Source organism: Scyliorhinus torazame, chromosome 26, assembly GCF_047496885.1.
Source record: "Scyliorhinus torazame isolate Kashiwa2021f chromosome 26, sScyTor2.1, whole genome shotgun sequence".
Classification (NCBI taxonomy): domain Eukaryota; kingdom Metazoa; phylum Chordata; class Chondrichthyes; order Carcharhiniformes; family Scyliorhinidae; genus Scyliorhinus; species Scyliorhinus torazame.
In genome coordinates this window covers 6186858-6212103 of record NC_092732.1, presented here as the reverse complement: position 1 = coordinate 6212103, position 25246 = coordinate 6186858, and the positions used below count along the sequence as shown (strand labels likewise).

The window sequence follows — 25246 nt, the reverse complement described above, 5'->3', positions numbered from 1 at the left end:
ACCGGCCTCCTTAACAGGCGCCGGAATGTGGCGACCACAGGCTTTTCACACTAACTTCATTGAAGCCTACTTGTGACAATAAGCTGTTATTATTATGTATGGTTTATATATAGAATAATAGATGCCCGGTAGTGAGTTCCAGACTGGAATATAATCGAGGGGTTCTGTATGGTTTTACTACAGAATATTTGTGGGCAGCACGGTAGCACAAGTTGTTAGAACTGTGGCTTCAATTCGCCAGGGTCCCAGGTTAGATTCCTCCCTGGGGCACTGTGTGTGCGGAGTCTGCACGTTTTCCCAATGTCTGCATGCGTTTCCTCACCGTGCACCGGTTTCCTCCCACAGTCCGACGACGTGCAGCTTAAGTGGATTGGCCGTGGTAAATTGCCCTCAATGACCAAAAAGGTTCGGAGGTATTATTGGGTTACGATGATAGGGTGGAAGTGAGGACTTAAGTGGATCGTTGCTGATTCGGTGGCGTCCCTTTGCACTGTATTTCTATGTTCGATGTAATAACAGATCCCCGGGAGTGAGTTACAGACTGGAGCATAATAGAGTGGTTCTGTATGGTTTATGTATAGAATAACAGATACCCGCGAGTGAGTTCCAGACTGGAATCTAATCGAGGGGTTCGGGGTGGTTTATATGTAGAATAACAGATCACCGGGAGTGAGTTCCAGACTGGAAATCAATCGAAGTGGCAGGATAGTTCTTCCCACCCAAAATGCAATCTATTTTGTTTGATTGGATCGCGTCCATTTTTTCATTTCATGAAAACCTCAATTAGCTCTCCTCTCATTCGTGTAAACTCGAGAGTATCGGCCTAACTGCTCATATCTCTTCATAATGTAAAGTACAAAGAAAAGTACAGGCCCTTTGGCAATCCAGGTACTGTGCTAACCATGCTTCCCGTCTAACCTCGACCCTTCTACACTTTCAGGGTCCGTATTCCTCTACTCCCATCCTGTTCATGTATTTGTCAAGATGCTCCTTAAACGCCATTAACGTACCTGCTTCCACCACCTCCTCCGGCAGCGAGTTCAGGCATCCACTACCCTCTGTGTAAAAAAACTTTCCTCGCACATCGTCTCTAAACTTGACTCCTCGCATCTTAATCCAATGCCTCTTATTAATTGACTCTTCCACCCTGGGGAAAAAGCTTCTGACTATCCACTCTGCCCATGTCCCGCATAATCATGTGGACTTCTATCAGGTCACCCCTCAAACTCCATCGCTTAAGTGAGAAGAAATCAAGGTTCTACAACCTCTGCTCATAGATAATACCCTCCATTCCAGGCAGCTTCCTGTTAACTCACTTCTGCATCCTCTTCAAAGCCTCCACATTCTTCCAGCAGTGTGGTGATCAGAAGTGAACACTATTCCAAGTGTGGCCAAACTGGGGGTTTCTAGAGCCGCCGCATGACTTGCCGATATTTATACCCAGTGCCTCGACAGCTGAAGGCAAGCATGCCGCATGCTTTCTTGACTAAGTTCTCCAGCTACATTGCCACTTTCAGTGACCTGTGGACTTGTATGCCCAGATGACCCTGCCTGTGAATGCTCATAAGGATTCTGCCATTTTCTGGAAACTTCCCACCTGTTTATAACACTGGGAGATAGTTCCATCTGAAGCTTCTTGCTGAGGTTATATTTTACATAGCACTGAGCGATAGTTCTGTGTGAAATATTTTGTACCGCACATCACATTTAGGGATAATTCTATGTGAATCTTCTTGCTAAGGTTATACTGTCCATCACACTTAAAGATAGTTATGTGTGAAGCTTCTTGCTAAGGTTGTACTGTACATATCAATGTATGTGATTCTTATTGCTAAGGTTAGACTGCACTTCACACTTGGAAATAATTCTATGTGAAGTTTCCTATAACGTTTGTGCTGTACATAACAGAGTGTTCAATAAATGTAATGGTTGACAACATCCTCGATTTCAGGCACGGTAGCACAGTGGTTAGCAGTGCTGCCTCACAGCGCCAGGCAACTGGCTTTAATTCCAGCCTCCTGTGACTGCCTGTGTGGAGTCTGCACTTTCTCCCCGTGTCTGTGTCGGATTTCATCAGATGTTCCAGTGTCTGCCCGCAGTCCAAAGATGAATAGGTTATCAATGGTCCTTTCGTGTCTAAAAGGTTAGGTGGGGTTACTGTGTTATGGGATTAGGGAAGGGGCTTGACCATAGGGAGTGTCTTTCAGAGGGTCGGTGCAGACTCAAACAAAGAACAAAGAACAAAGAAATGTACAGCACAGGAACAGGCCCTTCGGCCCTCCAAGCCCGTGCCGACCATGCTGCCCGACTAAACTACAATCTTCTACACTTCCTGGGTCCGTATCCTACTATTCCCATCCTATTCATATATTTGTCAAGATGCCCCTTAAATGTCCCTATCGTCCCTGCTTCCACTACCTCCTCCGGTAGCGAGTTCCAGGCACCCACTACCATCTGCGTAAAAAACTTGCCTCGTACATCTACTCTAAACCTTGCCCCTCTCACCTTAAACCTATGCCCCCTAGTAATTGACCCCTCTACCCTGGGGAAAAGGGTACACTCCCTATGGTCAAGCCCCTTCCCTAATCCTATAACACAGTAACCCCACCTAACCTTTTAGACACAAAAGGACCATTGATAACCTATGACACTGACTCGATGGGCCAAATTGCCTCCTTCTGCATTGGAGGGATTCTAAAGATAATCCTCAAGATAACGTCGTCTCAGACTGAGAACAAAATGACCACTCCGGTATCCAAGGGAAATATAAAAATTATGGTCAGACTCTCAGGCATTATAACCTTTCCATCCGTCACCGACTCTCATACACCCCTTCTAGACGGGAAGAATATTCTCCTCTATTCTGATATGGAAAGTATTGGATTGAAAGGGTTAAACTGACAATGTTTGTTCAGTGACTGTGATTAATGTGAAGCTCCATTGAGCTTAATTCTGTCACTGGTGGGTTGTCCTCTTCTAATAATAAGCGATTCATTTCAATGTGTTTTCACACACTATCAGCGGGAGCATCAACTCCAGCACTGAAAGAGATCAGCGGCTTCAGATAGACCGAGAGAAGGGATCAGCATCTAAAAACAATCGATTGGAACATTAAAACGATAGATCAGAATCTGGCAACAATCAATCGTAGCGTTAAAGCAATGGGTGATAATCTGAGATCAATTGATTGGAATATTACAACTGTGGTTCGGCGTTTTACCTATGGACTTTATTGGTTTAATCATGGACAGTATATTTTAACATCCAGGATTTATTTTGCACTCAAGATTATGCAAGCAGGATACTATCCGATCCTGGCTATTGTTGGTGTCCCTGGTAAGTCTCTCTATCCAGTTATAAATTCACTAAACTCGGTTTAACTGCACCACTGTTCTTGTCCTTCGCTCTGCCCTGTTTGGTGATAGAACATAGAACATAGAACGATATAGCGCAGTACAGGCCCTTCGGCCCACGATGTTGCACCGAAACAAAAGCCATCTAACCTACACTATACCATTATCATCCATATGCGTATCCAATAAACTTTTAAATGCCCTCAATGTTGGCGAGTTCACTACTGTTGCAGGGAGGGCATTCCACGGCCTCATCAGTCTTTGCGTAAAAAAACTACTTCTGACTTCTGTCCTATATCTATTACCCCTCAGTTTAAGGCTATGTCCCCTCGTGCTAGCCATTTCCATCCGCGGGAGAAGGCTCTCACTGTCCACCCTATCTAACCCCCTGATCATTTTGTATGCCTCTATTAAGTCTCCTCTTAACCTTCTCTCTAACGAAAACAACCTCAAGTCCAACAGCATTTTCTCATAAGATTTTCCCTCCATACCAGGCAACATCCTGGTAAATCTCCTCTGCACACGCTCCAAAGCTTCCACGGCCTTCCTATAATGCGGTGACCAGAACTGTACGCAATACTCCAAATGCGGCCGTACCAGAGTTTTGTACAGCTGCAACATGACCACATGACTCTGGTACTCAATCCCTCTACCAATAAAGGCCAACACTCCATAGGCCTTCTTCACAACCCTATCAACCTGGGTGGCAACTTTCAGGGATCTATGTACATGGACACCTAGATCCCTCTGCTCATCCACACTTCCAAGAAGTTTACAAGAGAATGACTAGAGCGAGGGTAGGTCCGATCAAGGACAGTAGCGGGAGATTGTGTATTGAGTCTGAAGGGATAGGAGAGGTCTTGAATGAGTACTTTTCTTCTGTATTTACAAATGAGAGGGGCGATATTGTTGGAGAGGACAGTGTGAAACAGATTGGTAAGCTCAAGGAAATACTTGTTAGGAAGGAAGATGTGTTGGGCATTTTGAAAAACTTGAGGATAGACAAGTCCCCCGGGCCTGACGGAATATATCCAAGGATTCTATGGGAAGCAAGAGATGAAATTGCAGAGCCGTTGGCAATTATCTTTTCGTCCTCACTGTCAACAGGGGTGGTACCAGGGGATTGGAGAGTGGCGAATGTCGTGCCCCTGTTCAAAAAAGGAACTAGGGATAACCCTGGGAATTACAGGCCAGTTAGTCTTACTTCGGTGGTAGGCAAAGTAATGGAAAGGGTACTGAAGGATAGGATTTCTGAGCATCTGGAAAGACACTGCTTGATTAGGGATAGTCAGCACGGATTTGTGAGGGGTAGGTCTTGCCTTACGAATCTTATTGAATTCTTTGAGGAGGTGACCAAGCATGTGGATGAAGGTAAAGCAATGGATGTAGTTAGTGTACATGGATTTTAGTAAGGCATTTGATAAAGTTCCCCATGGTAGGCTTCTGCACAAAGTAAGGAGGCATGGGATAGTGGGAAATGTGGCCAGTTGGATAACGAACTGGCTAACCAATAGAAGTCAGAGAATGGCGGTGGATGGCAAATATTCAGCCTGGATCCCAGTTACCAGTGGTGTACCGCAGGGATCAGTTCTGGGTCCTCTGCTGTTTGTGATTTTCATTAATGACTTGGATGAGGGTGGGTCAGTAAATTTGCAGACGATACGAAGATTGGTGGAGTTGTGGATAGTGAGGAGGGCTGTTGTCGGCTGCAAAGAGACATAGATAGGATGCAGAGCTGGGCTGAGAAGTGGCAGATGGAATTTAACCCTGAAAAGTGTGAGGTTGTCCATTTTGGAAGGACAAATATGAATGCGGAATACAGGGTTAACGGTAGAGTTCTTGGCATTGTGGAGGAGCAGAGAGACCTTGGGGTCTATGTTCATACATCTTTGAAAGTTGCCACTCAAGTGGATAGAGCTGTGAAGAAGGCCTATGGTGTGCTCGCGTTCATTAACAGAGGGATTGAATTTAAGAGCCGTGAGGTGATGATGCAGCTGTACAAAACTTTGGTAAGGCCACATTTGGAGTACTGTGTACAGTTCTGGTCGCCTCATTTTAGGAAGGATGTGGAAGCTCTGGAAAAGGTGCAAAGAAGATTTACCAGGATGTTGCCTGGAATGGAGAGTAGGTCTTACGAGGAAAGGTTGAGGGTGCTAGGCCTTTTCTCATTAGAGCGGAGAAGGATGAGGGGCGACTTGATAGAGGTTTATAAGATGATCAGGGGAATAGATAGAGTAGACAGTCAGAGACTTTTCCCCCAGGTGGAACACACCATTACAAGGGGACATAAATTTAAGTTGAAAGGTGGAAGATATAGGAGGGATATCAGAGGTAGGTTCTTTACCCAGAGAGTAGTGGGGGCATGGAATGCACTGCCTGTGGAAGTAGTTGAGTCCCAAACATTAGGGACCTTCAAGCAGCTGTTGGATAGGTACATGGATTACGGGAAAATGATATAGTGTAGATGTATTTGTTCTTAAGGGCAGCACGGTAGCATTGTGGATAGCACAATTGCTTCACAGATCCATGGTCCCAGGTTCGATTCCGGCTTGGGTCATTGTCTGTGCAGAGTCTGCACGTCCTCCCCGTGTCTGCGTGGGTTTCCTTCGGGTGCTTCGGTTTCCTCTCACAGTCCAAAGATGTGCGGGTTAGGTGAATTGGCCAATGATAAATTGCCCTTAATGTCCAAATTGCCCTTGGTGTTGGGTGGAGGTGTTGAGTTTGGGTAGGGTGCTCTTTCCAAGAGCTGGTGCCGACTCAAAGGGCTGAATGGCCTCCTTCTGCACTGTAAATTCAATGATAATCTATGATTAATCTAGGACAAAGGTTCGGCACAACATCGTGGGCCGAACGGCCTGTTCTGTGCTGTATTTTCTATGTTCTATGTTTTACCATTAGCCAAATATTCCGCATTCCTGTTATTCCTTACAAAGTGAATCACCTCACACTTCTCTACATTAAACTCCATTTGCTACCTCTCAGCCCAGCTCTGCAGCTTATCTATGTCCCTCTGTAACCTGCTTCATCCTTCCGAACTGTCGACAACACCACCGACTTTAGTGTCGTCTGCAAATTTACTCACCCACCCTTCTGCGCCCTCCTCTAGGTCATTGATAAAAATGACAAACACCAACGGCCCCAGAACAGATCCTTGTGGTACGCCACTTGTAACTGAACTCCATTCTGAACATTTCCCATCAACCACCACCCTCTGTCTTCTTTCAGCTAGCCAATTTCTGATCCACATCTCTAAATCACCCTCAATCCCCAGCCTCCGTATTTTATGCAATAGCCTACCGTGGGGAGCCTTATCAAATGCTTTACTGAAATCCATATACACCACATCAACTGCTCTACCCTCGTCTACCTGTTCAGTCACCTTCTCAAATAACTCAATAAGGTTTGTGAGGCATGACCTACCCTTCACAAAGCCATGCTGACTATTCCTGATCATATTATTCCTATCTAGATGATTATAAACCTTGTCTCGTATAATCCCCTCCAAGACTTTACCCACAATAGACGTGAGGCTCACCGGTCTACTGTTGCCGGGGTTGTCTCTACTCCCCTTTTTGAACAAAGGGACCACATTTGCTATCCTCCAGTCCTCTGGCACTATTCCTGTAGCCAATGATGACATAAAAATCAAAGCCAAAGGCCCAGCAATCTCTTCCCTGGCTTCCCAGAGAATCTTAGGATAAATCCCATCAGGCCCCGGGGACTTATCTATTTTCAGCCTGTCCAGAATTGCCAACACCTCTTCCCTACGTACCTCAATGCCATCTATTCTAATAGCCTGGGTCTCAGCATTATCCTCCACAACATTATCTTTTTCCTGAGGGAATACTGACGAAAAATATTCATTTAGTATCTCGCCTATCTCTTCAGACTCCACACACAACTTCCCATCCCTGTCCTTGACTGGCCCTACTCTTACCCTAGTAATTCTTTTATTCCTGACATACCTATAGAAAGCTTTTGGGTTTTCCTTGATCCTTCCTGCCAAATACTTCTCATATACCCTCCTTGCTCGTCTTAGCTCTCTCTTTAGATTACGGTTTAGTCTCTGTACCCAGCTTTTACATCAACAACACTCTGCAAAACGTTTGAGTGATTTTATATTTCAGTCTCTCCTCTGGCTCCTTGTGGAGTTGTTGCCATGGCCCTATATGCAGCCAATAAAATTATGATCCCGTTTTCATCATGTATGGCTCTCCTTTTTGTTAAAGTCCCCGGTACATGTACAATGACTTCAGTTCCACTCATAGACTCTGTGGCCTACCCCTGACTCCATTCCTGTACCGAACACTGGTCCACACTGATTACCACCTCTGTTACCCTTTAACCCTGAGCAGATTTCTGACCCCATATTTATCCATCATTAATGCTGTCGACAGACACCTCCTAAATATCATCCTCTTGCTGACCGTAGCTCTCAATGTGAATTCCAGAATCGCTTATTGCAATTCTCTGCTGAGCAGCCTCTCAGTTACAAAGCTGCAGAACCAAAATTCATCTCAAGCTCCGCTGTCCATATCCAATCCCTGACCAAATCCACTTCACCCATCATCCTTGTGCTCCTTGACCGCTATCACCATAGCACTGGCATCGCCTTTCTTTTCTAACTCATCTGATCAAACACTTCCATGTCCTATTATCCTGATTGCCTCACTCTCTGTCCATTTCCCGAAATGTTTGTTCTTGTTCCCGTTTACAGCGCCTGATACACTCACAACCTCCACAATCTCCCCGTCCCTAACCCGACGCCATATCTCTCCCCTGACACCAGATTTCGCTGATACAGCCCCTCTTGTCCCTGTGCTGTGAAAACCTCGATCCATAAATGGTGTAGCCACACAGCTGATCACTTCCAATGTGGCCTGTCCATCTCCCCATGCTGGACAGATATCGTGCTGTGGTGTATCCAGCGTGGGTACGTAATGTGAGGCAACTGTGACATTGACTGTGACATCAATGAGCGTTTTAAAAAAATAAATTTATAGTACCCAATTATTTTTTTCCAATTAAGTGACAATGTATCGTGGCCAATGCACCGACCCTGCACATCTTTGGGTTGTGGAGACGAATCCCACACAGGCACGTGGAGAATGTGCAAACTCCACACGGACAGTGACCCGGGGCCGGAATCGAACCCAGGTCAACGGCGCCGTGAGGTTGCAGCGCTAACCACTGCACCAGGGTGCCACCCTACTAAACTGTTTCAATCAATCTAGCAGACCCTGTGTTTTAATTTCCCCATTTTTGTGGTTCCATTCTCTCTCCAATTTGTCACATTCCATTTCCCCAGATCTCCACAACGTGTTGGCTTTAGGAATGTGTTTGAAGTGAATTTCTGTTCCACTGTATATTTCCCTTCTTTTGATTTTGTGTCCATTGAGTCACTGGTGCTGGTCAGACAGAGTTGAGAAAACATGAAATCCTGTCGCTTCAATTCCTGGAGTCTCCCGTACGGGGCTCCATGTTGGACAAAAATTTCAGCAGCTCTGACACATGTGATGGAAACTTGGTCTGTGGCAGTCCACTGAGCACCTGTGTTGGACACTCTCAGCTGAACATAAGATCACCAGCATGAGGACCCCCCTTTCCTGTTATTAGAAATGATCCAGAGAAATAATTTGCAGCTGCGGGGCTTTTGACTTACTTCTGTTATTGGATGGTCAGTGGAGGTGCGTGGATGGGTTTCTGGAGGTTGTGCTGTGAGCTATTGGACACATTCAGAGGGCAGAGTGAATTTGGTGACACAGCTATGGGCAAGGATGAGGGACTGTAGTTACAGAGTATCTGGATCGGTAACATGACCAGCAAATCGAGGATGCAGAGAGCGGAAGCTCTGTAAAGAGAGAGGAGGAGGGGTTCTATCCTCCCAGTCCGGGTGTTACAAGCACACAGAGGTATTATCACTGAACTAGTAATCCAGTGGTAAAGGGCAATTCTCTGGGGACACAGGTTCCAATCCCACAACGGCAATTGGTGGAATTTGAATTAAATAAGAAACAAAGTCTGGAATCAAAAGGCTACTGATGGGCGGCACGGTGACACAGTGGTTAGCACCGTTGCTTTCCAGTTGACAACCAGTGTTCGATCCCGGCCCTGGATTACTGTCCGTGTGGATGTTGCACATTCTGCCCGTGTCTGTGAGGGACTCACCCCCACAACCCAAAAGATGTGGAAGGTGGGTGGGTTGGCCACGTTAAATTGCTACTTAATTAGAAAAAATGAATTGGGTTCACTAAATTCATTTTTTTAAAGTCTAATGATGACCATGAAACCATTATATCTGGTTCACTAATGTCCTTGAGGGTGGGAAATCTGTCGTCTTTACCTGGTCTGATCCACATGTAACTCCAGAATCACTGCAATGTGGTTTAAACTGAACTGTCCTCTGAAATGGCCGCGAAATTTACTGAGTTGTTTCGAGGTGCTAGGAGGTCACAAATACATAAAACTGGATGGACCACCGGGCATCGACCTCAGATCGAGAAATAACAACAGCAAACCCTGCCCTGTGGACCTTGCAAAGTCCACACTGTTAATGTCTGGGGGCTTGTGTGAGATTTGGGAGAGGGTCTCACAGACAAGTCAAACATCAGTCTGACGCTCGAACAACCTGAGACTGCTTGAATACCTGCAGCTCCTCACCCTCCTCGCTGGTGCTAACCAGCTGAATCCTAATGTCAGTGGGACAGTTCCTCCCCTTCTCCCCTCTTCCCCACCACATCCCACCACCTGATAGACAAGTAAAACACAATTTAACTTTATCGTTCGCTCCGAGGATATCCCAATACCCCCACAAAACCAGCGGAATAGAACAATGCAACGCCAACTAGAGGACAAAAGACACAAAAAACACATTTCGTAGACGTTAACTCCACCGATATGCAAACCAGACGTGAAGCAGAAATTCGCTGTGATCCCCATAGAAGTAAAACAGAAAAAGATCAGAAGAATTTCACCCTCAAAAAACAACAATTATATAACGGATTCCCCAATATTCTCCCAACCTACAGCAGATACAGACCAAACAAACCATCATCAATTTAAACCGAATTCTTGCTTCTTGATGAAGGTGTCCCCCTCCCTCGGTCTATCAAAGTAGCTGTCCCCTGACTAGCAGTAACCGCGGCCTGGTTGGGTACACCGGGCTGAACCTGACTTGGCAGTAACCGCGGCCTGGTCGGGTACACCGGGCTGAACCTGACTTGGCAGTAACCGCGGCCTGGCCGGGTACAGCATGCTGAACCGGACTTGGTAGTGACCAGTAGCCTGGCCGGGTACACCGGGCTGAAACTGACTTGGCAGTGACCCGCAGCCTGGCCGGGTACACCAGGCTGAACCTGACTTGGCACTGACCCGCAGCCTGGCCGGGTACACCGGGCTGAACCTGCCTCCGCACTGACCCGCAGCCTGGCCGGGTACACCAGGCTCAACCTGACTTGGCAGTGACCCGCAGCCTGGCCGGATACACCAGGCTGAACCTGACTTGGCACTGACCCGCAGCCTGGCCGGGTGCACCAGGCTGAACCTGACTGGGCAGTGACCCGCAGACTGGCCAGGTACACGAGGGTCAACCTGACTTGGCAGTGACCCGCAGCCTGGCCGGATACACCAGGCTGAACCTGACTTGGCAGTGACCCGCAGCCTGGCCGGATACACCAGGCTGAACCTGACTTGGCACTGACCCGCAGCCTGGCCGGGTACACCGGGCTGAAACTGACTTGGCAGTGACCCGCAGCCTGACCGGGTACACCGGGCTGAAACTGACATGGCACTGACCCGTAGCCTGGCCGGGTACACCGGGCTGAACCTGACTTGGCAGTGACCCGCAGCCTGGCCAGGTACACCTGGCTGAACCTGACTTAGTAGTGACCAGCAGCCTGGCCGGGTACACCAGGCTGAACCTGATTTGGCAGTTACCTGCGGCCTGGCCGGGTACACCAGGCTCAACCTGACTTGGCACTGACCCGCAGCCTGGCCGGGTACACCGGGCTGAAACTGACTTGGCAGTGACCCGCAGCCTGGCCGGGTACACCGGGCTGAAACTGACTTGGCAGTGACCCGCAGCCTGGCCGGGTACACCGGGCTGAAACTAACTTGGCAGTGACCCGCAGCCTGCCCGGGTACAGCAGGCTGAACCTGACTTTGCAGTGACCCGCAGCCTGGCCGTGTACAGCAGGCTGAACCTGCCTTCGCACTTTGCAGACGATACTAAAGTCGGTGGTGTTGTCGATAGTGTGGAAGGATGTAGCAGATTACCGAGGGATATAGATAAGCTGCAGAGCTGGGCCGAGAGGTGGCAAATGGAGTTTAATGTAGAGAAGTGTGAGGTGATTCACTTTGGAAGGAATAACAGGAATGCGGAATATTTGGCTAATGGTAAAGTTCTTGAAAGTGTGGATGAGCAGAGGGATCTAGGTGTCCATGTACATAGATCCCTGAAAGTTGCCACCCAGGTTGATAGGGTTGTGAAGAAGGCCTATGGAGTGTTGGCCTTTATTGGTAGAGGGATTGAGTTCCGGAGTCGGGAGGTCATGTACAGAAATCTGGTACGGCCGCATTTGGAGTATTGCGTACAGTTCTGGTCACCGCATTATAGGAAGGACGTGGAGGCTTTGGAGCGGGTGCAGAGGAGATTTACCAGGATGTTGCCTGGTATGGAGGGAAAATCTTATGAGGAAAGGCTGATGGACTTGAGGTTGTTTTCGTTGGAGAGAAGAAGGTTAAGAGGAGACTTAATAGAGGCATACAAAATGATCAGGGGGTTGGATAGGGTGGACAGTGAGAGCCTTCTCCCGCGGATGGATATGGCTGGCACGAGGGGACATAACTTTAAACTGAGGGGTAATAGATATAGGACAGAGGTCAGAGGTAGGTTCTTTACGCAAAGAGTAGTGAGGCCGTGGAATGCCCTACCTGCTACAGTGGTGAACTCGCCAACATTGAGGGCATTTAAAAGTTTATTGGATAAACATATGGATGATAATGGCATAGTGTAGGTTGGATGGCTTTTGTTTCGGTGCAACATCGTGGGCCGAAGGGCCTGTACTGCGCTGTATTGAGCTATGTTCTATGTTCTATGTTCTAGTAGGCTGATCCTGACTTGGCAGTGACCCGCAGCCTGGCCGGGTACACCGGGCTGAAACTGACTTGGCAGTGACACGCAGCCTGGCCGGGGACACCGGGCTGAAACTGACTTGGCACTGACCCGCAATCTGGCCGGGTACACCAGGCTGAACCTGACTTGGCAGTGACCCGCAGTCTGGCCGGATACACCATGCTGAACCTGACTTGGCACTGACCCGCAGCCTGGTCGGGTACACCAGGCTGAAACTGACTTGGCAGTGACCCGCAGCCTGGCCGGGTACACCGGGCTGAACCTGACTTGGCAGTGACCCGCAGCCTGGCCGGGTACACCGGGCTGAACCTGACTTGGCAGTGACCCGCAGCCTGGCCGGGTACACCGGGCTGAAACTGACTTGGCAGTGACCCGCAGCCTGGCCGGGTACACCAGGCTGAACCTGACTTGGCACTGACCCGCAGCCTGGCCGGGTACACCGGGCTGAACCAATCTCCTTTCCTGTACAAGGCGGCCTTGTCCTTGTTGAAGGCTGCCCGCTTCCTTACCTGCTGACCTCCCACATCCTGGCATATCCACACGAGATTATCTTCCCATCTCCTATCCCGATGATTCTTGACCCATTCCAGGAGCAGCTCTTTCTCCTGGAAACTATGGCACTGCACTAGCATCGCGCCTGGCAGCTCGTTCGGTCGCGGATTGTAGCAAAGAGTCCGTTGGGCTCTACCCAATTCCGGCGGGGACCCGGGACTATCCTCCTGCAGCATTTTCCAGAATATTCGGGCAAGATATGGCGTTGTGATCAGTCCCTATACCCCTCCGGAAAGACCACGGCTCTGAATGTCTGCCTCCCTGTTTGGTTTTTGAGGTTATCCGCTTTAACATTCAGCGTCCTGTTTTCCACCGTCAGCTCGGCAATGTCAGCTTCTGGTGAGACTCATCAGCGCCTTCTCCATGTTCCCGATCACCTCGCCGTGTTTGTTCACGCATTCCGCATTTTTCCTCATTTCACCCGGGCAGCGGCCGAGCTTCCTCAAATTCCTTCCATCGTGTTTCTTCCATCTGCCTTTATGGGTGTGTGTTTGTGTGTGCGCGTGTTGGAGTGTGCGTTTGGTTGTGTGTGTGTGTGAATGTTTGGCTGTATGTATACATGTGTGGGTAAGGGTGTGTGAGAGTCCGGGTGGGGTTTGCGCATTCTCCCCGTCTTTGCCTGGGTTTCATCCCCACAACCCAAAGATGTGCAGGCTAGAAGGATTTGCCATGCTAAGTTGTCCCTTATTTGGAATAAAATGCATTCGATACTATAAATTTATATTTTTAAAAAGTGTGTGAGAGTGTGTGTTTTGTAGTGTGTGTTTCAGTGTTTGGGTTGTGTGCATCTGAGTGGGTGTATGTCGGGGCGGATTCCTTTGGTATTCCACGGTATGGGTCCGTGTTTTGATGCATTTCTGGATGTGTGTGTTTCTGGGTGTATCTGGATTTGGGCGTCGCTGTTCGTGTGGGTTTGTGCGCCGATGGATGTGGTTGTGTGCACGTGCGCACGTGGGTGTGCATATGGTTTTGTATGTGAGTATTGGTGTATAGTTGAATGTGTCTCTGTGTAGTTATGGGTGGAAGCTGATATGTGTGCGTGTGTTTGTGTTCGTGGGTGAGTGTGCGTTGGTAGGGGCCTAGGTATGTGGGTTTTTTGTGGGTGGATGAGTAAATCTGAGTGTGTTTCTGTATATAGTTATGTGTGCGAGTTATGTGGGTCAGGAGTGTGGTCCTGTGTATGGTGGGTCTGCGTGTTTTGCTGTGGATGTGCGCACGCACATATGGAAAGTGTGTGATTTAGTCTGTGTGTGGGTAGGTGTGTGGATGAATGTATGTATGTTTGTGTGTAGGTGGTTGTGTGTGGGTCTGAGAGTAGGAGTGTGTGTGTTTCTGTGTGTGTGCCAGTGTCTGGGTGTTTGTGGGTGTATGTATGTGTGGGTGGGTATGCATGTGTTTGGTAGCACCCTGGTGCAGTGGTTAGCGCGACAACCTCACGGCGCCGTTGACCCGGGTTCGATCCCGGCCCCGGGTCACTGTCCGTGTGGAGTTTGCACATTCTCCACGTGTCCATGTGGGATTCGTCTCTACAACGCAAAGATGTGCAGGGTCGGTGGATTGGCCACGATACATTGTCACTTAATTGAAAAAAATAATTGGGTACGATAAATTTATCCAGATAGTTAACAGTAATTTAAATTATTTTTTTACTTTTAATTTTAATTTACGAATTAATTGACGCTATGTCAGTTAGAGGGGTGCAGTGCTCTGACTGTGAGATGTGGCAGGTCCGGGAGGCTTCCAGCGTCCCGGATGGCTTCATATGCAGAGAGTGCACCCAATTGGAGCTCCTCACAGACTGCATGGTTGGAGCAGCAATTGGAAAGCGTCCCCAAATGCATGGCGGAAAGCGTCATAGATCGCAGTTATATAAATGTGGTCACCCCCAAGGTGCAGGTACAGAAATGGGTGACCACCAGAAAGGGCAGGCAGTCAGTGCAGGAATCCCCTGTGGTTGTCCCCCTCTCGAACAGGAATACCCCTTTGGATACTGTCGGGGGGGGGGGGGGATAGCCTATCAGGGGAAACCAGCAGCAGCCAGAGCAGTGGCACCACTGCTGGCTCTGATGTTCAGAAGGGTGGGTCAAAGCGCAGAAAAGCAATAGTAATAGGGGACTCTATAGTCACGGGCACAGATAGGCGTTTCTGTGGACGTGAAAGAGACTCCAGGATGGTATGTTGCCTCCCTGGTACCAGGATCCAGGATGTCTCCGAACGGGTAGAGAGCATCCTGAAGGGGGAGGGCAAACAGGCAGAGGTCGTTGTACATCTTGGTATTAACGACATAGGTAGGAATGGGCATGAGGTCCTGCAGCAGGAGTTCAGAGAGCTAGGCAGAAAGTTAAAAGACAGGACCTCTAGGGTTGTAATTTCGGGATTACTCCCTGTGCCACGTGCCAGTGAGGCTAGAAATAGGAAGATAGAGCAGCTAAACACGTGGCTAAACAGCTGGTGTAGGAGGGGGGGTTTCCGTTATCTGGTCCACTGGGAGCTCTTCCGGGGCAGGTGTGACCGATATAAGAAGGACGGGTTCCATCTAATCTGGAGAGGCATAAATATGCTGGCCGCGAGGTTTGCGAGTGTCACACAGGAGGGTTTAAACTAGTATGGCAGAGGGTGGGCACGGGAGCAATAGGTCAGAAGGTGAGAGCATTGAGGGAGAACTAGGGAATAGGGACAGTGTGGCTCTGAGGCAGATCAGACAGGGAGATGTTGCTGAACACAGAGCGTCTTATGGCCTGAAGTGCATATGTTTTAATGCAAGAAGTATTACGGGTAAGGCAGATGAACTTCGAGCTTGGATTAGTACTTGGAACTATGATGTTGTTGCCATTACAGAGACCTGGATGAGGGAAGGGCAGGATTGGCAGCTCAACGTTCCAGGATTTAGATGTTTCAGGCGGGATAGAGGGGGATGTAAAAGGGGTGGCGCAGTTGCGCTACTGGTTAGGGAGAATATCACAGCTGTACTACGGGAGGACACCTCAGAGGGCAGTGAGGCTATATGGGTAGAGATCAGGAATAGGAAGGGTGCAGTCACAATGTTGGGGGTTTACTACAGGCCTCCCAACAGCCAGCGGAAGATAGAGGAGCAGATAGGTAGACAGATTTTGGAAAAGAGTAAAAACAACAGGGTTGTGGTGATGGGAGACTTAAACTTCCCAAATATTGACTCGGTCTCACTTAGTGCCAGGGGCGTTAACGGGGCAGAGTTTGTCAGGAGCATCCAGGAGGGCTTCTTAAAACAATATGTAGACAGTCCAACTAGGGAAGGGGAGGTACTGGACCTGGTATTAGGGAATGAGCCTGGCCAGGTGGTGGAAGTTTCAGTAGGGGAGCATTTTGGGAACAGTTACCACAAGTCAGTAAGTTTTAAAGTGCTAGTGGACAAGGATAAGAGTGGTCCTAGGATGAATGTGCTAAATTGGGGGAAGGCAATTTAGGCGGGAACTGAAGAACCTAGATTGGGGGCGGATGTTTGAGGGCAAATCAACATCTGACATGTGGGAGGCTTTCAAGTGTCAGTTGAAAGGAATTCAGGACCGGCATGTTCCTGTGAGGAAGAAGGATAAATACGGCAATTTTCGGGAACCTTGGATAACGAGAGATATTGGTGGCCTCGTCAAAAAGAAAAAGGAAGCATTTGTCAGGGCTAGAAGGCTCGGAACAGACGAAGCCTGTGTGGAATATAAGGAAAGTAGGAAGTAACTTAAGCAAGGAGTCAGGAGGGCAAGAAGGGGGTCACGAAAATTTATTGGCAAATAGGGTTAAGGAAAGTCCCAAGGCTTTTTACACGTACATAAAAAGCAAGAGGGTAGCCAGGGAAAGGGTTGGCCCACTGAAGGATAGGCAAGGGAATCTATGCGTGGAGCCAGATGAAATGGGCGAGGTACTAAATGAATACTTTGCATCAGTATTCACCAAAGAGGATGAATTGATAGATGTTGAGTCTGGAGAAGGGTGTGTAGATAGCCTGGGTCACATTGAGATCCAAAAAGACGAGGTGTTGGGCGTCTTAAAAAATATTACGGTAGATAAGTCCCAGGGCCTGATGGGATATGCCCCAGAATACTGAAGGTGGCTGGAGAGGAAATTGCTGAGGCCTTGACAGAAATCTTTGGATCCTCACTGACTTCAGTTGATGTCCCCGAGGACTGGAGTACAACCTATGTTGTTCCTCTGTTTAAGAAGGATAGCAAGGATAATCCAGGGAACTACAGGCCGATGAGCCTTACTTCAGTGGTAGGGAAATTACTGGAGAGAATTCTTCGAGACAGGATCTACTCCCATTTGGAAGCAAATGAACGTATTAGTGAGAGGCAGCATGGTTTCGTGAAGGGGAGGTCGTCTCTCACTAACTTGATAAGAGTTTTTCGAGGAGGTCACTAAGATGATTGATGCAGGTAGGGCAGTTGATGTTGTCGATCTGGACTTCAGTAAGGCCTTTGACAAGGTTCCTCAAGGTAGTCTAGTACAAAAGGTGAAGTCACACGGGATCAGGGGAAAGGTGGATACATAACTGGCTAGATCATAGAAGGCAGAGAGTAGCAATGGAAGGATGCTTTTCTAATTGGAGGGCTGTGAACAGTGGTGATCCACAGGGATCAGTGCTGGGACCTTTGCTGTTTGTAGTTCCTAGAAATGATTTGGAGGAAAATGTACCTGGTCTGATTTGTAAGTTTGCAGACGACACAAAGGTTGGTGGAATTGCGGATAGCGATGAGGACTGTCAGATGATACAGCAGGATTTAGATTGTTTGGAGACTTGGGCGGAGAGATGGCAGATGGAGTTTAATCCGGACAAATGTGATGTAATGCATTTTGGAAGGTCTAATGCAGGTAGGGAATATACAGTGAATGGTAAAACCCTCAAGAGTATTGAAAGTCAGAGAGATCTAGAAGTACAGGTCCACAGGTCACTGAAAGGGGCAACACAGGTGGAGATGGTAGTCAAGAAGGCATACGGCATGCTTGCCTTCATTGGCCGGGGCATTGAGTATAAGAATTGGCAAGTCATGTTGCAGCTGTATAGAACCTTAGTTATGCCACACTTGGAGTATAGTGTTCAATTCTGGTCGCCACACTACCAGAAAGATGTGGAGGCTTTAGAGAGGGTGCAGAAGAGATTTACCAGAATGGTGCCTGGTATGGAGTGCATTAGCTATGAGGAGCGTTTGAATAAACTCGGTTTGTTCTCACTGGAACGAAGGAGGTTGAGGGGTGACCTGATAGAAGTCTACAAAATTATGAGGGGCATAGACAGAGTGGATAGTCAGAGGCTTTTCCCCGGGGTAGAGGGGTCAATTACTAGGGGGCATAGGTTTAAGGTGAGAGGGGCAAGGTTTAGAGTAGATGTACGAGGCAAGTTTTTTACACAGACGGTAGTGGGTGCCTGGAACTGGCTACCGGAGGAGGTGGTGGAAGCAGGGACGATAGTGACATTTAAGAGGCATCTTGACAAATACATGAATAGGATGGGAATAGAGGGACACGGGCCCAGGAAGTGTAGAAGATTGTAGTTTAGTCGGGCAGCATGGTCGTCACGGGCTTGGAGGGCCGAAGGGCTTGTTCCTGTGCTGTACATTTCTTTGTTCTTTGTGTGTATGTGGCTGTGGATGTATGTGTGTGTGTGTGTGTGTGTTTTTCAATGGATGTGTAGGTGTATGTGTAGTTGTTATCATGTCTGAATGCATGTGTGTTTGGGTACGGGTGCTTGGATGCCTGTGAGTGTGTGTGGGTAGGTGCCTGTGTGGGTGTGTTTGGTGTGGGTGTATGCATATGTGTGGTTGTGTGCAGTTATGTACGTCTGTGTGTTAGTGTGTGCATTGGCGATTCTCTGACTCTGTGGATACATGTTTGTGTAGTCAGTGTGGTGTGTGTGAGAGAGTAAGTTTAGTAATGTGTTTGTGGGTGTGTGGGAACTTGTGTGTCCGGTGGATATTTGTTTTGGTGTGTTCTGTGTGCAAGTCTAGGTGTGTGGGTGTAGGTATGTGTGTTTGTGATGTGTCAATATTTGTGTCTCTTTTTGTGCAGGTGAGTGTGAGCGTGGATGCATCTGTGGGTGTGAGGGTGGATGAGTGTGGGTTTGGTTGTGTGTGCCTGTATATCTGCGTATTTGTGAATTTGGTTTTGTTGTTGTGTTTCTGTTTGCGTCCGGGGCGTGTGCGTGTGGGTGCGTATTTGAATGTCAGTGGGTGTGTGTGTCTGTGTAGATGTGGATGTTTGTGTGTGTGCACACGACTGGATGTGTGTATGTGTGCTGGGTGTGGGGGTCAGTGTGGTTGTTCCCGTGTGTGGGGATGTGAAGGTGTGTGGATGAATGTGTATGTGTAGGTGTTGATGGGAGCATGTCGGTGTGCGTGAGTGTGATTGGGTGAATGTATGGGTTGCGTGTGATTGTGAGTGTGTGGGGAGTGTGTGGTTGTGTGTGGGTGTGTATGTCGCTGTTTGTGTGTGTATGTCTGTCTGCAGGTGTGTGGGGCAATGTGTGTGTGTGCATGTGCGTGTTTGCCTGCGGCTGCATGTGAGTGGTTGTTTATATGGCTGAGTGTTTGGATCTCCGGGTGTGGGTGTGTGTGTTGGGGGGTGCCATGGTTGTGTGTGTGTGTGGTTGGGTGTGTGTGTTTGTGTGTCTGAGTTTGGTGTAGGTGTGTGTTGGATAAGTGTGTGTGTGAGGATGTGTATGTGTCTGAGGGTTTGTGTGGGTTTGAAGGTGAGTTCAGGTTGCATATCAATGCGTGGGTATGCATGGACATGTGTTGGGTATGCCTGATGTGGCTGTCATCCTGTTGCTGTGTGTATATGCGTGTGCGCAGGTCATTGTAATTGTACATGTGTGTATGTGAGTGGATGTCAGTGTGTCGGAGTGTGGGCCTGAGTGTGTGGGTGTGAGTATGTCAGTGTCTGGGCCTATATTATTTGGGTATGTTTGCCAGGGTGTGGGTGTGTCTGTATTTGTGTGTGTGGGTGTGTGACTGGATGTGTGTCTCTGTGATGTCTGTGACTATACGTATTTTTTCATCTCTGTGTATGTGTGTATGCACTTGTGTCTCAGTGTGCATGTGTGTGCATTTGTGTCTCTGTGACTATGAGCGTGTACATTTGTGTTTCTGTGTATGTGTGTGTATTTGTGTCTTTGAATGTGTGTATTTGTGTCTCTGTGAGTTTGTGTATTTGTGTTCTCAGTCTGGGCATGTGTATTTGTGTCCCACTGTGTCTGTCATTGTGTTTATTTGTGTCTCTGTTTGTCTGTGTGTATTTGTTTATCTGTTTCTGTAAGATTATGTACTTGTATATCTCTGTGTCTGTAAGTGTGTGTATTTGTGACTCTGTGTGAGTGTGTATATATGTGTCTTTGTGTCTGTGAGTGTGTGTATTTGTGACTCTGTGTGAGTGTGTGTATATGTGTCTTTGTGTCTGTAAGTGTGTGTATTTGTGACTCTGTGTGAGTGTGTGTATATGTGTCTTTGTGTCTGTGAGTGTGTGTATTTGTGTTTCTGTGTCTGTGAGTGTGTGCATTTGTTTGCCTTTGTTTACACTATCTGAATCAAAGGGTAATGCATTCCCCCGCCTGATGTATAATTCCATTGTTTATTCCCTTTCCTCACAGTGAACCTCATCACAATTGTGATCCTGAAGAAAAGAAATTGTGGACTGTCGAAATGTGTCACTTGCTACCTGATGGCCATGGCAATGGCGGATCAACTGGTAATTATTCTGGACCTGATATTGAGACAGATTCCCATTGTTTTTGTGGAACAATTTGATTTCCTGGGGTCCATCCCCTTGTGTAATATCCACGCCGTCCTGCTTTTTGCAGCCACTGACTGTTCTGTCTGGTTCACCGTCACTTTCACGTTTGATCGATTTGTGGCCATTTGTTGCCCGAAGCTGAAAAGTAAATATTGCAGCAAGAAAACGACGTCTGTGGTTCTGGGAATAGTGACTGTGCTGAGCTGTTTGAAGAACATTTTCTGGTATTTTATGTTCTCGACTGGGTACCGGATGGCGAACACTCCCTGGTTTTGTCAAGTGCCAGATTATGTTTATTACTCTCCAGTCTGGGGAGCAATCGATTTCCTGCACAACATTCTAACCCCGTGTGTTCCATTTGTCCTGATTCTGCTGCTCAATGTTTTCACCGTCAGACACATTGTCGTTAGCAGCAGGGCCCGCAGGAGACTCCGGACTCACAGCAGTGGGGTGCGTCCCAGAGACCCAGAGATGGAGAGTCGTAGGAAATCCATCATTTTATTGTTCATTATCTCAGCCAATTTCATTCTGTTGTGGTCAATGTTCATGGTTTATTCTATATGGTACCGGATGCTTTATTTCGGGTATAATTCTATACACTTACATAATTTTGTTATGGAATTGGGCGTCATGCTGCAGCTTCTGAGCTGCTGCACAAACACTGCAATTTACGCCGTGACACAGACTCAGTTCAGACAGCAATTGAAGAATGTTTTGAAATTCCCCTTCACTCCATTTCTTCAATTCATTAGATCCTGAGAGGGAACCCCGCCAACACGGTATTTCTCTTCTCGCATTGGCCACTGCACATCACTAAGCATGCCTTTGGGCATCTTCGGTTGCCAGGGGATAACGTGGGCGGCCATCATGCGTTGTTGGGGAGACGGTGGACCACTATCTTCCATTGCCGGGGAGATGGTGGGTCACCATCTTGCGTATCCAGGTTAGCATTGTCCGTGAACCGTGGCCCGCACGGTAGAAGCGGCGTCGGCGACGTGTCTTTGTGTTTCTTTTGTTTTTTAAAACTATCTCCAGGTCGGAGTTTGTGCTTTTTAGAATTTCAGTCACTATGATCACATTTCGGAAGAGTGGCTTCTTCCTCTTTATTTAAAATTAACGGCACGAAGTCTTACAACACCAGTTTAAAGTCCAACTGGTTAATTTGGAATCACTAACTTCAGGCGATTCACCTGATGAAGGAGCTAAACGCCGAAAGTTCGTAATTCCAAATAAACCTTTTGGACTTTAGTCTGGTGTTGTAAGACTTATTACTGTGCCCACCCCAGTCCAACGCCGGCATCTCCACATGATTAAAATTAACGGTGGTGGAGGGAAGAGGAGGGACCGCGGAGACGCCACGCCCGCACCTTGTCCTCAGGGACCTGGATGTTCCAGCCAAAGAGCAGAGGCCGAGTTGGGGGTGCAGGTCGAAGAGGTGACACCGAGAGGAACATCAGGCAATGCACTGACAGCTGTAGCAACCCTCGGCGTCCAGGAGGAGGAGTGGATCAAAGCATGGAAAATATGTCAAGAGAAATAACTCCGCTCACACAAAGAATATTATAATGTAGTTAAAAATATACAAATAGCCAAATGTGTGAATTGGAGAAATTTCCCTTTTAAGAAAAATAAAAAACCCAGATAAATGGTGTGTGTGTGTGGGGTTGGGGGGGGGGGTGGGGGGGGGGGACACAGTTCACCGACAATGTCCCTTATAAACAGGGTGTGTGGTTGGGGTTGAGGGACATAGTTCTCCGACAGTGCCCGTGATATATGGGGGATGGGGGAATGAGCGACAGAGTGCCAGAATACTGGAGGATAGCCAATGATGTTCCCTTGTTCAAGACGGGGAGTAGAGACAACCCCTGTAACAATAGACCAGAGAGCCTTACTTCTGTTGTGGGCAAAATCTTGGAAAGGGTTATAAGAGATAGAATGTATAATCACCTGGAAAGTAATAATTTGATTAGAGGTAGTCGACACGGTTTTGTGAAGGGTAGGTCGTGCCTCACGAACCTTATTGAGTTCTTTGAGAAGGTGACCAAACAGGTGGATGAGGGTAAAGCAGTTGATGTGGTGTATATGGATTTCAGTAAAGCGTTTGATAAGTTTCAGCGCGGTAGGCTACTGCAGAAAATACGGAGGCATGGGATTCAGGGTGATTTAGCAGTTTGGATCAGAAATTGGATAGCTGGAAGAAGACAAAGGGTGGTGGTTGATGGGAAATGTTCAGACTGGAGTCCAGTTACTAGTGATGCACCACAAGGATCTGTTTTGGGGCCACTGCAGTTTGTCATTTTTATAAATGACCTGGAGGAGGGCGTAGAAGGATGGGTGTGTACATTTGCAGATTACACTAAAGTCGGTGGAGTTGTGGACAGTGCTGAAGGATGTTACAAGTTACAGAGGGACATAGATAAGCCGCAGCGCTGGGCTGAGAGGTAGCAACTGGAGTTTAATGCAGAAAAGTGATTCATTTTGGAAGGAATAACAGGAAGAAAGACTACTGGGCTAATGGTAAGATTCTTGGCAGTGTGGATGAGCAGAGAGTTCTCGGTGCCCATGTACATAGATCCCTGAAAGTTGCCACCCAGGTTGAGAGGGTTGTTAAGAAGGCGTACGGTGTGTTAGTTTTTATTGGTAGAGGGATTGAATTTCGGGGCCATGAGGTCATGTTGCAGCTGTACAAAACTCTGGTGCGGCCGCATTTGAGTATTGCGTGCAATTCTGGTCGCCGCATTCTAGGAAGGTTGTGGGAGCATTGGAAAGAGTTCAGAGGAGATTTAACAGACTGTTGCCTGGTATGGAGGGAAGACCTTATGAAGAAAGGCTGAGGGACTTGAGGCTGTTTTCGTTCGAGAGAAGAAGGTTAAGAGATTACTTAATTGAGGCATACAAGATGATCAGAGGATTGGATAGGGTGGACAGTGAGAGCCTTTTTCCTCGGATGGTGATGTCTAGCACGAGGGCACATAGCTTTAAATTGAGGGGAGATAGATATAAGACAGATGTCAGAGGTAGGTTCTTTATTCAGAGAGTAGTAAGGGTGTGGAATGCCCTGCCTGCAACAGTATTGGACTCGCCAACACGAAGGGCATTCAAATGGTCACTGTATAGACAGATGGACGATAAGGGAATAGTGTAGATGGGCTTTAGAGTGGTTTCACAGGTCGGCGCAACATCGTGGGCTGAAGGGCCTGTACTGCGCTGCAATGTTCTATGTTCTATGTTCATCATTTACGTCAACAATATGGAATCGGGAAGTAGAATGATAATTACAGAATTTACAGACAAAATAAATTGAGAGTGACAGTCAATACAGAGGAAGAATACAGATAAATAGAGTAACAGAATAATCATCAATTATAGTGAGCAACACGGTGGCGCAATTCTGAGCACTGCTGCCTCGAAGACATTGGTTCAATTCCGGACACGGGTCACTGTCTGTGTGGAATTTGCACATCCTCCTCGTGTCTGTTTGGGTCTCACCTCTCAACACAAAGCGGTAGGTGTATTGGCCACGCTAAATTTCGCCATAATTGACAAAAAAAGAATTGGGTACTCGAAATGTATTTTACAAATCAATTATAAACTCGGCAAATGGGTTTTTCAATGGGAAGTTAATTTTCAGACAGCTCAGTGTCCGCTGCTGCATTTTGATCAGAACAATGTCTCCCAATCGCTCCTTGGAAAACAAGGGTCTGAATGGACTGGAGGGGGTTCTGGGTTCAGGTGAACAGATTCTCTAATCGTGTGAAGCAGCCACACAGTTTAAAAACACCCATTAAAATTGAATAATCATTGGAACGCATTTCAGGATGAATAGAAATGAGAGAAAAAAAACCACAAAGCCGAGTAGAATAGTATATTGTTGGATTTCCTAAATGCCAGGGTGCAGATCATATTCGAGCAGTTGAATAGAAAACAGAGATATCGAGACATTTTACATCATACAATGAATATAAAACATTTTCAAAACACAGCCAAACTCTTCCTGTTTTCAATCTATCCAATTCTGAAACATATAGAGGGTGAGCTCCATTGAATGGAGCGACCACTGACCAATAAAATAAAATTTTCAAAATAAAACCGACTTCTTTCAGTCCAGTTCCTGACCCACACACAATACAATTCTACACCCTCGGATAGTCCCAGTAATGATGGATAATTGCATCTGATATTCCACTCTGGTGAGAAACCCACATTCAGTACAATTCTACACTGACACATACTTCCAGTAATACTTGTTCACTGCTGTCAGATATTCCACTCTGGTGAGAGACCCACATTCAATACACTTCCAGATTGACAGGTACTGTGATGTGGAGATGCCAGCGTTGGACTGGGTGGTCACAGTAAGAAGTGTGACAACACCAGGTTAAAGTCCAAATGATTTATTTTGGAATCACGAGCTTTTGGAGCGTAGATTCTTCATCAGTTGCGTGAGGTTATTGGC

At 47.4% G+C, this 25246-nt stretch overlaps 1 protein-coding gene across 1 annotated transcript; it reads left to right on the top strand.

Annotated features, from left to right (window-relative positions):
• The first annotated feature begins 3090 nt into the window (after positions 1-3090).
• Positions 3091-21968, top strand: LOC140403042 (probable G-protein coupled receptor 139). The gene is made up of 2 exons (XM_072490717.1): positions 3091-3336; positions 20648-21968. The coding sequence occupies exons 1-2, from the start codon at positions 3162-3164 to the stop codon at positions 21547-21549; spliced, it is 1077 nt and encodes a 358-aa protein (XP_072346818.1). The 5' UTR covers positions 3091-3161; the 3' UTR covers positions 21550-21968.
• Positions 21969-25246: the final 3278 nt, after the last annotated feature.

Excerpts from the sequence above, each read along its gene's own strand:
- LOC140403042 (XM_072490717.1), top strand. The coding sequence starts at position 3,162 with ATGGGTGATAATCTGAGATCAATTGATTGGAATATTACAACTGTGGTT. Across the intron at positions 3,337-20,647 it reads GGCTATTGTTGGTGTCCCTG|TGAACCTCATCACAATTGTG; the intron begins GTAAGTCTCTCT and ends CTTTCCTCACAG.